Raw genomic sequence first — 15,901 nt, 5'->3', positions numbered from 1 at the left:
GCGAGATGGTTGGATAGTGTTGTTGAAGCTACCAGCATGAGTTTGACCAAACTGCGGGAGGCAGTGGAAGACAGGAGTGCCTGGCGTGCTCTGGTCCATGGGGTCACGAAGAGTTGGGCACGAGGATGTCACATAGAGGATGTCACAAGGATGTCACATAGAGGAAGGAGAAAGGTTGTTTTCTGCTGCTCCAGAGAAGCGGACACGGAGCAATGGTTCCAAACTACAAGAAAGAAGATTCCACCTAAACATTAGGAAGAACTTCCTGACAGTAAGAGCTGTTTGACAGTGGAATTTGCTGCCAAGGAGTGTGGTGGAGTCTCCTTCTTTGGAGGTCTTTAAGCAGAGGCTTGACAACCATATGTCAGGAGTGCTCTGATGGTGTTTCCTGCTTGGCATTCCTGTGGCGACCCCTCCCTATTTCATGTAAGTCACAGGAATCCCCGCTGCTGGGTGGATCCTGACTCGATGGCCCTTGTGGTCTCTTCCAAATCTATGATTCTATGATTCTATGACTAAATGACTAAACAACAACAGGCTGGCGTGGAGGGCTGGTCTGGTCTGAGGGAACAATCAAGCTACCCTCCGGTCCACTCCCAGGGGATTTAAAGCAGCCCGCCCAGCATCCGACACCCAGCTCTTCTTCATTGGATCAACCCACCCACTCCAGTATTCGGGCATTTACTCATTGAATTGACCTTGCTATGGCTGCGGTGCTCACTGTATTTTTGCAGTCAGTTAGGAAATTGCCTAACAGGTGAATTGGCTATGACTTGGAGGTTTTGCCTACCTCATAGCAATCGTCACAACTTTGGTGGTTTAGGCATTGGGTAACCTTAGCCTTGGTTGGGGGCTGGGGTTGCACCCCTGCTTTCCTCTCCAGAAACAGGTATCTCATTAAAGGGATCTGTGATGGAGTGGCTTCTGTCCACTTGTCCAGGTGGGAGACTTGGGCCTCAGCATTCCTAGAGGTGGCGATTCCTGTGGCGACCCCTCCCTATTTCATGTAAGTCACAGGAATCCCCGCTGCTGGGTGGATCCTGACGTCATTTCCGGTAGGCAGCCCAGAAATAAACTCTTACCCAATGCTTATGCCAAACCACTTCATCTGCAGTCAATAAAATTGTAGCCTATTTTGATCCCTTTCAGCTGTGTGACCTCTGTAAAACATCTGACCTCTGCAATTGCCAGCAAGGGTTTTGCCACCAAGTACTAAGTCATCCTTTTGCAAAGGGATCAAATACTTATTTCACTCATTATAATGCATATCAATCTCTGACTTTTGCCTTCTGGGTTTCTGGGGTTTTTCCTGTTGTTACTCTGTCTCTCACGGTTACAATAAACCTACCATTAAAATTATGGACGGGTCATTTCTTCATCAGAGGGCAAACGGGAAAATTTAGCAGCGGATCAAATACTTTCCCTCCTCACTGTATGTTGCATGATGCATAAAAATGCATTATAATGGAGAAGATATAAATGTTAGGGAAAATACGTTTTGCAAAAGTGTGAATATTAGGCCAAATAGCATACAAAATTGGGTACAACAAGAAAAATTCATGGTAAAATGCTAATTAACTTTTTTACTAAAGTAAATGCAAACTGATATGGAAATGTGAAGACTGCAGATTTATTGTTCATTAGACCTTAGCTAGACTCCTTAGACTATAATGATGGTCCAAAGTTGCATGCTTGCTACTTTCAAAACTAATTCCCTTCAGAATAATTTTAAAACCTATGTGGTTATGAGCATTTCCATTCATAAATGGTAATGATTGATTCATTCAGTGCTATTTATGTTGCTGCTATTGGAATTATAACACATTTTTTCAAGGATGGCCATAAGTTACACAAGATTCTTGTTTAAACTTTCACAAAACCGTTTGGTACAGGCTAGTTTATTTTGTCCGTAAGACAACAAAGTCCAAAAAACGACCAAGTTTTTTCAGTAAACAGTGTCTGGAAATAAAACTGCTCTTCCCATAACCCATGTGACTGAGTTTGTTTAGGGAACGGGAGGTGAGGTTCTATCAGCACTGCAGAAAACTATATTGGACAGCTGTACTAGATGAAAGGTTGAATTTATAATCTCCGAGGTTAACATAGGCTCCTTACACATACATACACAAATTCTTGAGGAAGCTGCTTTGGAGAACGATACAGACCTGCAGTCTGCTGGAACAGACATCACCTCACCGCAAAATCCTTCACTTTCAAGATACTAGAAAAATGTAGCTTTCTTTCCAAGTTAGAAACCCTAAACCAAATTAATAGCTGCGAAATGCAATGTGGAAATCTGATTCTTAAAATTAGAACCTTCCTATTAAGGTGAGGTTTTCTAGGTAAATATTTTTTGTCTTTCAAAGGAAACATAAGCATTGTGAATACTTCTAGATCATGTTGTCATCTAGCAAAAGAAAATGAGAAGCCCTGTATCATTAATTATATTACTTATATGAATGCCAAAATCAGGCCTAACTGAAGTACATCTAAAGCCCCCCTAGGCACTCCCCCCTCCTGCAATTAACAATCATATGGATGAAAAGTGGGGGTCACAGTGACTGGCCCTGTCTTCACCATCATAATTTTGGTTGCACTCACAAACCCCATCACCGCAAGGCAATTAGCCCGAGAGGGAGGAAATCACATTGGCACCAAAGACAGTTTTAAGGCTAAGTGTTGTGCATGGAGGTTTTCCAGTGCGGCTGGGGAGAGAAGGGTTAAACTTCTCCTCCTCGTGTTCTGCAGTCCTGATTAAAATTGCCCCCCACCCCACCCCAATGCTTGGTGTTTATTTATATTTTAAAAACTTAGGCATGGTTGCTAGTCATACTAGCAATGCCTGGCTTAAGATGCAGACGAAATGAGGGTCAGTCCAGCTCAGAAGGGGCCCTTGTTCAAATGCTGCTCAGCAGGGGGCCCACTAGGGGGCGCATAGGAAGATGGCCGACAATAACATCTCTCCGACCCACGGGAGGTATTTGGAGGCTATGTTGGGAGTAATTAGCCTCCCTAAACCCACTCAAGACGGTGAGTGGGGCCGTATGCCTGCTGTGCCCGATACCACCCCCGAATTTTTGAGGGGGATGGGGGCATTAGGCACAAAACCCTCCCGTGGGTCGGCACTCCTGGACGCCATCTCTGACCTGCGCCACTAGCTGCGAGAACTTCAAAAGAAACGATTTGGCACGAAGGAAAAGCACATACTTCAGGAAATGAGGAGGAGTGAATACTGCAACAAAGAGGTCTCTGGAAAAACAAGATTTAATTTATGAGAAGATACGTCAAGATACGGTATGGCAAAGACTGATGGGGGAGGGGGAAAAACGTTTTATTTTACTTATGTGATTAACCCCAAGAATCCCCTCCCTTCAAGAGTCAAAAGCCAGAAATGAGGTTTTAAGGACTTAAGCTGTGAATCTAAGGCTGTGTGGAGATAAACTTTCGAATCAAAGTATGTTTTTAGAAGACTGTGGAATGTATAAGAGCTTTGTTCTGACGCAGTTAAAAATGTCGTCGTCGCCATCTTGGGAAGCTCTGTCTGAGGAATAAGCCTGGGAGGACAGTGAATATCGTGGGAGAGACTCATCAAAGAGGCTTTAAGTACGACAGAGCTATGAATTTACAAGGGAAAAAGTGATCTTATCTCCGAAGGTGATGATTTATGGGAACCATCTGGATGGAGGTTCACGACGGGAAATCTACGCAGGAGCATTACTGGTGTATATCGGCTTAAGGAGACCATCAGGAGAGACCATAAAGGACAAAGAGAAAATATTTGATTAAGAAGTGATGTGGAAACAGCAAGATAAGACTGGAAAGAACTATGAATATTGTTTGGACTGTTTGAACATCTATTTGGACTGATTTGGACTGATTTGGACATTAATGCAGAAGTAATGATTAGATCAGAATCCCTCCTCGGATCTGGAAGTATGGAACCCCCCAACAAAATTTAAAAATTCGGCACTGTAATTTGGAATTTATGTGATGTGGTTTGATTCGATGTGATTGGCCGGTTAATAAAAAAAAAATCAAAAACACACACACACACACCAAAAAAAAAAAACAAATGCTGCTCAGCACTGATAACTAAGTGGTTGTGAGCAGCTCACTTGATTTTGGCCTGGTTTAGAAAGATGCTATAATAAATAATAATTATCTCGGCCTTTCCCAATGACCCGTTCCCCCCCCCCCAAGAAAATCCAGCTGCTCATGGGTTGTGCAGAATGCAACCCCTTTCATCAGACACTTGAGTTTACATTTTTAAGAGGCACACATGCCAGAACATTTTGACCCCCTAGCTAGCAAACCCATTGTGATGATGAGTGCCAGGGGGAAATGAGTGCTATTTAGGGGAACTTTTCAAAACTTGCCTGTTATTTTTTCCATTCTTAAAAGCGCTGTGTCACTAAAATGCTGACCTGAAGTCCAAGCTGACCTTATTTTAAAAATGGAGAACACCAGCAACACAGACATGTTGGCATGCCTTGCCATTGTATGGATCGTTCTGGTTGTTTTTTTTTTAAATAATAATTTAGTTCTATAAAAGTGAAGTATAAAGGTTGTATTTTATCTATAGTGATTTTATAGAAAAAGAACTGAAAATGTCAAGGCTGAGCCAGGCTTTGATTATCTGCCCTAGAACATTTTACCCTCAGTCATGGGCAAGAACTTGCATGTAGAACATTCATGTTTTTCAACAACTATTTGATGTCCTTGTTTAAATAAACTGGCCTTGGACTTCAGTTGCTGCTCGTCAAGTACTTGCAAAGAGCATGTCGATCCTTCTGTGAATGATGCAACTTCAGCATGTTGCTGGGGCACTGTGCTTAAGCACAGCATTATAGACTTGAGGGTTCTTTTTGCTGACATTCACTGCACTCTGCCCCCTGGGATTAAAATCCAGTGGGCCCTGTCCCCACCTACACCCCAAACAAGAGTGAAGAGGGGCAAAGCCACATTGCACAGAGGGATTAGAATCATTCAGAAAGGGGAGCAGGTCTCTTCGTACTAAGGTAATGTAAAGTCAGTGCATGCCTTCAAACGCAGCTGCTGGTGGTACAGGTGGGCACCAAGAGATGGGCCCTGAATGCCTGGGAGAGCTCTGGAAGCCTAAAGGGTTCTGTGGCAGTGGTGTGCAGCGAATTTTTTTTGTAGAACTATTAGAGCCAGAGGCTCAAGCTTGCAAGGGCAATTGTGGGGGGGAGGGTGCCAACCTCACGTATGACCATCATGCTCTCTAAGCCGGTCAGAAGCTTCCCCCTAATTTACAAGGAACATGTAGGAAGAAGAAGAAGAAGAAGAAGAAGAAGAAGAAGAAGAAGAAGAAGAAGCGGAGGAGGAGGAGGAGGAGGAGGAGGAGTTGGACATGATATCTCACCTTTCACTCCCCTTAAGGAGTCTCAAAGCAGCTAACAATCTCCTTTCCCTTCCTTCCCCACAACAAACACTCTGTGAGGTGAGTGGGGCTGAGAGACTTCAGAGAAGTGTGACTGGCCCAAGGTCACCCAGCAGCTGCATGTGGAGGAGCAGGGAAGCGAAGCCGGTTCACCAGATTACGAGTCTACCACTCTTACCACTACACCACGCTGGCTAGGAGACTAGCCTAGAACCCCTAGTCCAATTGTACACACCATTGTACGGTGAACATTGTACGGTCAAACCTCTGAGAAGAGAGAGAGAGGTCCGAATCGTGTCTTCCAAGAGTTGACAAAAGAGTGTTTCCCTAAACTGGAAAAGAACCTGCCTGGCTGAGCTTCTGAAACAGGTTGCATTACACGACTGAAGGACAGGCTCTGGAACCCAGAGATGGAGAGCAAAAGCCCCCCTTGTCACAACAGAGGAATACACCAACACTGCACACACTCACCAGACATGCAGCATTCTCTCTCTCTCTCTCTCTCTCTCTCTCTCTCTCTCTCTCTCTCTCTCACACACACACACACACACACACACTCATGCACACATACATACAGAAGCACCCACCCACCAGCATTTCCAGCCTCTTGCACTGTAGTGATGGGATAAGATAGCTACTCTCAAAGAGCAGGCAGGGGACTTTATCCCTGATCTCAGCACCAGGATTGGATATAAAAGATCCCTGTGCCTGCTCTTTAGAGAAGATAGCTAAAGAGCAGGCAGAGTCGTTTACCTCCCAGATAAAGCTTTGAGGCTGGGGGATCACTTTGTGTGGCCAGATGTTACTCACAAGTTAGCCATCCTTTCCCTATTGGAAAGACCACCATTGGCAGACATAGTACTCAAGGTTAGAACGCAACTCTTACCTCAGCTGTGGGAATCTGTGGCCTTCCAAATGCTGCTGAACTCCAGCTCCCATCATCCTTGTCCAATAGGATACTATGGGATTGCCCAATCAGCTTGCTATGGCTGATGGGAATTGTAGTTCAGCAATACCTAGGAGGCCAAAGGTTCCCTACTCCTGCCCTTGGAGGAAGGATGAGATAAAAATGCAATATGTGAATAAACGTCACTGTGAGAAGTCGTAGTAATTCCTTCCATAGAACCCTAATTCCCTTTTATCTGTTAGCAGTACCTGTTACTTAAGAGGCAGAAAATTATGCTTAACAGCTGCTTTATCTCTTCTTTCCTCTGAGGTGGGATGTAACCATTTCAACAGCACTAGACTGTGGTCTCAGTAGAAAGGCCTATCGGATGAATAAAAGGTCACGAGGTTATTGTGCCTTTCTGCTGGAGAAGTTTCCTTGTGGAAGGAGGAGATGTTCAACGTTAATAGACTTGTTCATACCACAGTGAACTGCTCACCTTTAACATTACTAGCTTCCCTGCAGCATTTTGAGTCATTACCTATCCGACCAATATCTGGAAGTTGTAGTCAATAGCCTGTAATCTTCTTGGTTCATCAAGTTACACCTTGCTCCAGGACTCTTTTGATCACACTAAAGGGAACAGGCTTCCTTTTCTCACATCTAATGCCTTGTTTGCTTGCTGTAAATATTAGACTATTTGTCTAGCTGGGGTCCCAGCATGCTTTTTCCTACCAAGAACCCTGAGCAAGCAAGATTGTTTTACATGCACAACATCACATTCTCATTGCAAGCGATGAGCTGTGCCGGTTGGTTAGAACATATATGGAGTTCTATCTTTTTCTGAACTTTGGTTGGGTCCGCAGGGAAAGTAATAACTTTCCCTCCAGACCCAACCAAAGTTCAGAAATAAAAAACAAATCAAAGGCCATTGATTGAGGTAGATTTCCCTATAATGAAGCTATGTCTCATGGGGCTGATGTTCTGCACAAATCAAAAGGCCATCAGTTTTAAATGATTTTATTTAATGCAATGGCATTTGGTTTGCATTTGCTGGAAAGGAAAAGACCACCCATATACACATATTACAAAGCACTTAAAATTGAGAACAGAATATATATTTTTTTGTACTTTTACAGAAAGAGCGTTTGATTTATAATGAGGTCGTCTTCAGCAATGCAAAAAGATCTGGTCCACTGATAATGGTTTTCTTTGTGTTTACTGTTGAGCAGTCTTATTTAGGTTTGAGTGAATTTTCTTGATGGGCATTATGTGCCTGGGTTCAATTTGGAGCTGGTTTGGTATACCAAGCTGTTTCTCCAAAATATCTAAAAATAGCATCCCCCTCCGACCAATCTGGGGGTCCTGTTGAACCCCCACTGACTACACTGAGAGTACATGTCCTGAATCCATCTTCAGTCCCCATGAATATGCCAACCTCTCTCAAGCCCTAAAGCCTCTTCCTTCCACTGAAACATCATCTCATGGACAGCAGCAATGACCAAAAGGTCTCTCTGCAAACCTTCCATTCATCCCTGGTACCCAGGACATTGCAGCTGCAGCATCCCAGTTCTGAGAATGATATGGTTTCCCAAGGCATTTGAGGACTTAGTAGGGATACCACTGCTCTGGAAGCTACATATTCCAGGACTCAGTGCACCTTTAATGATCTCGTGAGGATTCATGGAGCAAGGAACTATGAGATATGCAGTTCCCAGGTCCCCTGATGTCTTGAAACCTCAAGCACCCTGGAAAGAATGTGTGTGGTTTTTTTAATAAAAAAAAAATATTTCTACAGTTCTATATTGCTGATGACCCACCCATGTTCAAAATATCAACTTCTTTTCTTCTTCTGGAGAATGACACTTGATTCATAATGTGGCTGAACAATCTAGCCTGAAGATGTTTGTTTACGGAGCAAAATAGCTGCATATATCTCTAGTGTACAGTATTGTTAGATCAGATACCCCAGATTAAGTGGTTTGAGGACTGAAATGCTGCCCATGAGTTAGATGCAAGGATGACAATGGTGTTGTAGTCAGAGTGCTGGACTAGGATCTGAGAGACCGGGGTCCAAATCCCCACTTAGGCATGTAGCTCATTAGGGCCAGTCACAGTCTGTCAGCCTCACCTCCCTCACAGGGCGTTGCACTGTGGATAAAATGTGGAGGGGCAGAAACATATATACTAGTGCCATCTTGAACAAAACATTGGGGGCGGGCTCAACCTAATCCGCCCTCCACTGGTGCCCCCTCACTGCACCACAAGCAAGGGCCCCCGGCCCCCAAGACTTGGCAACTATGATGAATACCACCTTGAGCTCCTTGGAGGAAAGATGGATTATGAGTGTAATATAACTTTTTAAACTGTTTGAGGGGGTATTGGGTTCTTTTTTGTTACTATGCTACTTTTTGTGTTTTTATATTGTAAACCACCCTAGGATCCTCAGATGAAGGGCAGCACAGAAATTTAATCAACAACAACAACCAACAAATTTAAACATTGATTATACAGTGGTACGTCGGGTTAAGTACTTAATTCGTTCCGGAGGTCTGTTCTTAACCTGAAACTGTTCTTAACCTGAAACACCACTTTAGCTAATGGGGCCTCCTGCTGCTGCCATGCTGCCGGAGCACGATTTCTGTTCTTATCCTGAAGCAAAGTTCTTAACCCAAGGTACTATTTCTGGGTTAGTGGAGTCTGTAATCTGAAGCGTATGTAACCTGAAACGTATATAACCTGAGGTACCACTCTATTTGTGCACCAATATTATTATTATTTGAATAATAATAATAATAATAATAATAATAATAATAATAATAATAAATTATTTATATGCAACCCATCTGACTGGGTTACCCCAGCCGCTCTGGGCATTTCTTGAAACCTGTATAATCCATCCTATATCAATTCACCTATATAATTCATCCTATTCACACAAAATATTGAGTAATGTATGGTGCAAAATAGGCTTAGGAAAATAGGCAAAAGAGACCCATGGCTAAAACATATATTTGGTTTGCAGGTCTGATAACTGTGAAAAGAGGGAAAGACGAATTGCCTGTGCCAAAAGAGGAGGAGGTAGATTTTAAAACTGGGAGCAGAAGCTGCATGACCCTAACACAGCTAATTAGTGAATTATAAAAGAACTAAATTCCTGTGTTTGAATTTGTGACCAAATAGCTCTTGTTGATAGCAAGACTATTCCGTAAGATTACAAAGAAGAACAGGGAAGAAAAGGGGGAAAATTGACTTTCATCGAAGTAGTAGAGCGAATTTTCAGGAATATATTTAAATGGAAATGATGAAGTGTTGACATTTCACGGCATGCTTAAATTGGATGCAATCGTGCAAGCTGTTAGAATACGTACAATTAGCTGCCGTGGTATTACATACCATAAGTATTCCCCTGGCCTGTTCACAGCTGAGCGGCATGTGAACTGCGCCAAGACGTTCAAAGCTTTTTCTCTTGGACAAGAATATGCATGGTGCAATTTGAAGCAACATGAGCCCTTTGAGGACGGTCTGCCAGACAAACAAAGCAGCTACTCCATGCATTGTTCCAACACTTACTGTGTACTGTAGCATTAGAGAGGGAAGAGGTGGCTCTAATTGAGGTGGCTCTAAGTTTGATGTGCGTCCTTGGCACGCCCCCACCCCTACCCTGCCTGTGGGATTCCCCATTGTGTTGGGAGGCTGTGGCTCTTCTTTCATCTTCCCAAACTGCATCTTATAAATCTACACTACCAGTGGACCAGCAGACAAGTGGGACCTCCCTGCAGCACACACTGGGCATGGAGAGAAGAAGGCAGTGGTGATACCCTGAACAAGTATGGCAAAAAGTAGCAGCAAAGTGGAACAGGAGAAGAAGGGACCATGGCAGCTGCCCAGCCACGCTGCTTGATGCAGCTGAGCTCGCATGGAAACGTTTCAGGGCTAGTTGGAGAAGGAAATAGGCTGTTAAAATTGCTGGCTGGTAAACTTTCATCTGCAGGTAAATAGTTCAGGATGGTCATTTATGTATGTGACAACAGCGGCTGGAATATTATATGCACAGAAATGGAAAGAAAAGAAGGTTCCAACGAAGGAGGAATGGCTTTTGAAAGTAATGGACTATGCGGAAATGGCAAAGCTGAAAGCGAAATGAAGAGATCAAAATGATGAACTTTTTTATGGAGAACAGAGACCTTTCGTGGACTATCTAAAAAAATATTACAGTCAAATGAAATTGTGGGAAGGATTCGAGATAAAAGCAGCAGAAGAAAAATGACAAAATGATCGTAACAGAGAAACCTTTTGTAATACCTAAAGATATAATGCAGTAGAAAAGGTTTGCGTAAAACCACTGAGTAGGTGAGGGTGGGGTGGTCAAATGGTGTTTTATCAACAGGAGCTGATTTTTGGGGGATGGCCTTTTGATAGCTCTGGTTTTGTTTTGTAATGAGACTCCCAAGCCCTGTTCAGGCATTGGCAACCTCCATGTGATTAGACTTTCATAAGGGAGAGTGGGAACGCTAGTCCTGATCATCCCTGTGCCTGGCCCTGCTGCCTTCCATTACTTGGAGGGCCGAATGTTTGCAGTGGGAGGTCTTCTATACTCATGGAGACTCCATGTGCAACTTAGAACCCTGATCTTCTGACATTCTAAACCAAGCAGCAAACCTCCAAGAGTAAGGAAAGCTCCTTGCTGCAGAAGTTCATCTCCTCAACATGTGGAAGACGATGGTCAATGATGGGGATGTGATGGAGCGGGTGAGCCAATGGCTCGTTCCTGCTCCCCCTTCATTCCATGAGGCTGAACATCTGAAGAGGGGCTTTTGGGAGAGGGTAGATGGGTGTAGATGTTAGAAACAGTGGTTGGTGGTTTGAGTGAAAGAGAATGCTGAGAACTTCTAAACGGACGCTTAAACGGACGGAGTTAGCTGAAATTGGGATGCATTCAGAGATTGTCCCATGACTCTCTGAAGGAGCCCCTCTTCTGAAAGAATGCCTCCTTCCTTCCATTCATGCTCTGTTGTATGTAAATAAAGCTTATGATTATAACTGGAAGTACAGGAGTGGATTGCGCCCAGTGGGGAGTGTGAACTAATGCAACTAATGGAGGAAACACAGACTGTATTTCAATGCATTATTTTTGGTTTGTGTGTCTGCCCCCACTTACATTTAAGCAGAGGGAATGCTCTGCTATTTTTAGTCCACTGCTCTAGGAAAGATTATTATAAAGCCTAAAGCCTAAAAGAAGATTGTAGGCACACTGCCCACACATCATCTATAACTTTTCCAAAGAGAAGATCAAGCACACGTTATACCCAAGCTTCTGTAGGTTAGCTCTGGGATATGTATACATGTTTCATTTCTGGTACGGAGCTGTTCAAGAAAAGTCTTTGTCAAAACCTGGGGTTGTCACAAAGGAAGACAAATGAAAAAGAGAGGAAAGCAGTAGGAACAACTGAGCAATTTCCACAACTCATTCAGGAATCTCACCTGGTATTCCATCATGTATCCAGTAGTTAATGTCTGTTCCTTCACCGTTTTCAAAGACATCAGTAACATTGATGGGCTTCAGCAACTTCATGATCTCCTTCATGATGTCACGAGCTTTATCACTGCCTGTGAAAGCCAGGCCGGTGGGCATGAATGTTCCCTCATCAGACTCCATCACCATGTCAAAGTTGGAGATGTTCTCCTGAAAGACATAAAGTGAAAACCTTGGGTCTGCAAAGACCAATTTTAAGGAGGACATTGTTTTGGTAACCGTTTCACTTCCTGCACTACCTGCCATGCAGTTAGACAGGAAATGTGTGTGAACCAGAAATTTTGAGTGGAGAATGACAGCATTGTAATGGCTAGGGCTCAGTTCATATGCAGCACTGCCGCTTCAACGAATTGGGCCTTGTTGGAACATGGACGAGAGACTAACTGAAGTGCTCCCTCCTTTCTCATCCCCTCTGCATCTTACCCATCTGTCTTCAAGGAAGACCATCCAAATTGGTGGCCATCGCTACCTCCTTGTGGGAGCAAATGCCATAGTTTATCTATGCACTGTGTGAAAGAAAAACTTCTCAATCTTTAATCATTCAGCTTCATTGCATGTCCCTAGTGCTGTGTTTCATAGTGTCCACCCTGCATCTGCCATACAAGGATAATAAACAACCTATTTTATTGGGTTTATGTGTGGATTACAATGTGAGGCTCTTTGAATAAGGTGTTACGAGTAAGAGAGCACAATGGATGCAATGCAGAAGAGCTCAGCCAGTGTGACATAGTTGTTATGAGAGATCAGCCTATTGAACAGCATTATTGAACTTGCAAAGTGGCTTTTGAAAAGCCTCAGAGTTTAAACAGCAGTGTGAGATTCTGGCATAAGAGCTGCGAAAAGAGAAACTTGCTTTATTATTTACTTGCATACTTATTTACAGAGAACATTCTCTGGGAGGCTTGTACTGTAAAAGCCTTGCAGCATCAATAAAATTTCATGATGCAAAACTCAACTGTAAAACAATACAAGAGCAGATCTGAAGAATAATTTAAAATATTGTTGTGAATTGGGAAGGGTAGTCTACATGCTTGAGTCCCTTCCAATTCCTGGATCCAGCATGGATTCAGTTTCTGGAATGGATTCAATTCTTGGAATAGCCAGGCTAGCTTCCTGGTGAGGTAATGGCCTAAGTATAGGCTGTTAAGGTAACAAAGGAAGTGGTTTGGTGCCAGAGGACAAATGGGTGCTCCTCCCATTAAACTATGTATTAGTTAGAAACACAAAGGCCAGAGGTGTATATGCGAGCTTTGATGGTAGAGGCTGCAGACTGCAGGCTAGGCAGCTGAGAGACAGAGCCATGCCTGATTGTGGGTGAAATCCAAAGCTGTGGCTGTGGGAGAAGCAAGACCCTCTTTGGGGTGTTAATGCTGTGAGCCCCTGCACCATAGGGACAGATTGTATATACATGTCAATAAACCATATATTATAAAGACAACACAGTCCCCGCTGTCTCTCCTTTGGAGGAAACCAAATCTGGGGTAGGTGCCTGAACCCCTGGAATTTTGCACTGCTCAGAGATTGGGGTGGTGTGTGATAATATTTAAAACAGCCTCCCACAACCTGGTGCCTGGTTGGGGCTGATGCAAGTTGTAGCCCAACATCTGGAGGGTGTAAGGCTGAGGTACATCTTAAAAGTCCTTAAGACAATGTAAAGAAGCATTTGCCTGGCACTGAAATGACCCCGAAGCAGTCACCAAGTGAGCATCTCTAGGGAGAGAATTTCACAGCCGAGGTGCCAACACCAAAAATGCCCTCTTTGTGTTTAAAAAACATTTTCCTACTTTGGGAGGCAGCTTTGCTTTCTTGCACCATTGACAAATCTCCCATTTCTTTTTCTTAATTTAGGGTAATCTGAAAGTCACTGTCAGGCTGACTGTGGGGAGCTACTGATAGGGAATGTCTCTAAATTATTATTGTTATTAAATAACATTGACAAGTTGCACGTCTGTGCCTTCGGATCAGACAGGAAGGCTGTAACCTAGAAAAGGGCAGAAGGAAAGACATTGTGAAGCAGTTTGAAGATTGCACCGGGTAAAATAAATGATGAGCACCCCCTTGCTTTTCTGGGCCATGCACAATATTTCTGGCATCACTTATTAAACAATCACTGAGATATAATTAAGTACTTCACACATATCTCCTCCAACTTCTACACAAACATTCATTAAAATCAGCCTTGCAATAATATTCTGAGGCAAGTAGTTATTACCAAATCGAGTGACTTCCATCACGGAAGAATATACTCCGCTGAAATCTGCGGACCCCTTGAGAGGTTAATTTGAAGACTGGCTTTAGGTGTTTCATTTTCTTTCATTCTTTCCTTTCTGACCACCCAAGCAGGTATATTCAGTTTCGAAAAGGAAGGTAGGCAATTAGCCGTTCTGTGCACCCCTGCACTGTAGTAGCCATAAATCAGACATGGTTAAGGAGACATAGAACTTATCTCTCTTAACAGCATAAGGAGGTGTTTGGGTTGGTGGTTTTTTTTTTAACACCACCGTTTACTGTGGCACAAGCACCCAAATTTGTCATCTCCAAACTGGCATTTCAGTAGCCATTGGTTAAGATCCTTTGGAAGGTAGGGATGAAGTCTGGCTGGGTCAGAGTGAAAGTGGGTTGCTGATGCCTCTATGGCAATGAGGCAAGTTTCCTCAATTATTATTTCCAACTAGGAGACTGGGGTGCATGTGTGCTTCTTGAAGAGTGCTCCTGGCAAGTGGGCTCTGTTCCTTTCACCTAGTAGATCACAGCCCTTAGGCAATGGCATAAGCCTTAGCTGGATCCCAGCATATGGCTGTGCAGCTTAAAGCCTTCCAAGGTATGGTGGCCACACTTACATATCACTGAAAAAGAGGAAACGCATCACCAAAAGAGAGGGCTCACATTTGCATAAAATGCTGACTGATATGTAGAGGTGCAAATTTAAAAATAACTACTATAATTTTAATAGAAATGCAATGCATCTCACCATAGTGGGGGGGACGACGACTGAACAGTCTGATGGCCAGGTGCTAATTCTAGATTTCAAGGACCTGCAATTTCAAGGACCTGTTATCTGTTCCTATGGTTCTTTATCTTTAAAGGACCAGACAGCCATTCAAACAGGGGATTCCTCCAAATAGAAGTCCATCCTTTGTGAAGTAGGCCACTCAATTTCAAAGTGTTGTGCGCGTGTCACTTGCTAAATCTAGCTTTTGTTCCATCCGTGTGCTGCAAAAACGCTATTGTTTATCGATGACAGAAGAAGTCATATACAGTCCCAAAGATATAATACTTTTTTTTTTTTTTTTTTGCCTAGTGGCCAGGAAATAAGTGCCATTCTACTGGAACGCCACAGAATTAGAAATGATCCCCTTCCAAGAAGCGTGGAATCTTAAGAATCTAGGTTTGAACTGTGTAGCATAATCTCTTTTTCTCTAAATGCTTGGGGTGCATTCCAAACATCACAATAAATCTGAAATGCATATAAACCAGAGTGCCATATAGAGAGGGAGCTACGCTGCAACAACTCTGGCTACATCCACATCATACATTCAAAGCACTAACACAACTTTAACAGTCATGGAGAATCATGGGAACCGCAGTTTGTGAAGGGTGCTGGGAATTGTAGGTCTTTGAGATCAGCACCCTTAAAGAACTAGAGTTCCCATGATGCTTTGGGGAGAAGCCATGGCTGTTCAAAGTGGCATAAGAGTGCTTTAAATGTGAGGTGTGGGAAGTGTCCCCCCACCGGGGTACTGAAGGGTACGCAGTACCGGCGCCTTCTTTTCTAGAAGGTGGGTGTAACCTCTGATTGGCAGATGACAGTCATACTTAGCATCCGTATGTGCATTAGAGACTTGAGAGCAGTATGTGCATTACATCAATAATCAAGACAGAATGCAAACTGGTACGATTTAAGGTAGATTGTCAACCTTTTTTTTTTAATCCCACTTGTTAATTTAGGGACTGCCCAAATGTTAATTTAGGGACTGCATACCACCTCCCTGCTTGCCAACATACATCGTTCATGGCTGAAATGAAACTGAAGTGGGGACTTTCTAGTTCATAGCTCAGAGTCCTGCTCCGTTGTCCA

The 15,901-nt window shown here is 43.4% G+C and overlaps 1 protein-coding gene across 4 annotated transcripts in view; it reads right to left on the bottom strand.

Moving 5' to 3' along the window:
- The window catches only part of CPQ (carboxypeptidase Q), a 182,979-nt gene that overhangs the window by 18,235 nt on the left and 148,843 nt on the right, over nt 1-15,901 (bottom strand). For all 4 annotated transcript variants that reach the window (XM_079984743.1, XM_079984742.1, XM_079984744.1 and 1 more), the window contains one exon: nt 11,772-11,973. In XM_079984743.1, the coding sequence (XP_079840869.1) occupies nt 11,772-11,973 (202 nt within the window). The remainder of the gene's footprint in view (nt 1-11,771; nt 11,974-15,901) is intronic.

This window comes from Podarcis cretensis (assembly GCF_951804945.1).
Source record: "Podarcis cretensis genome assembly, chromosome: 7".
NCBI lineage: Eukaryota > Metazoa > Chordata > Lepidosauria > Squamata > Lacertidae > Podarcis > Podarcis cretensis.
This window is presented reverse-complemented; position numbering and strand designations above follow the sequence as displayed.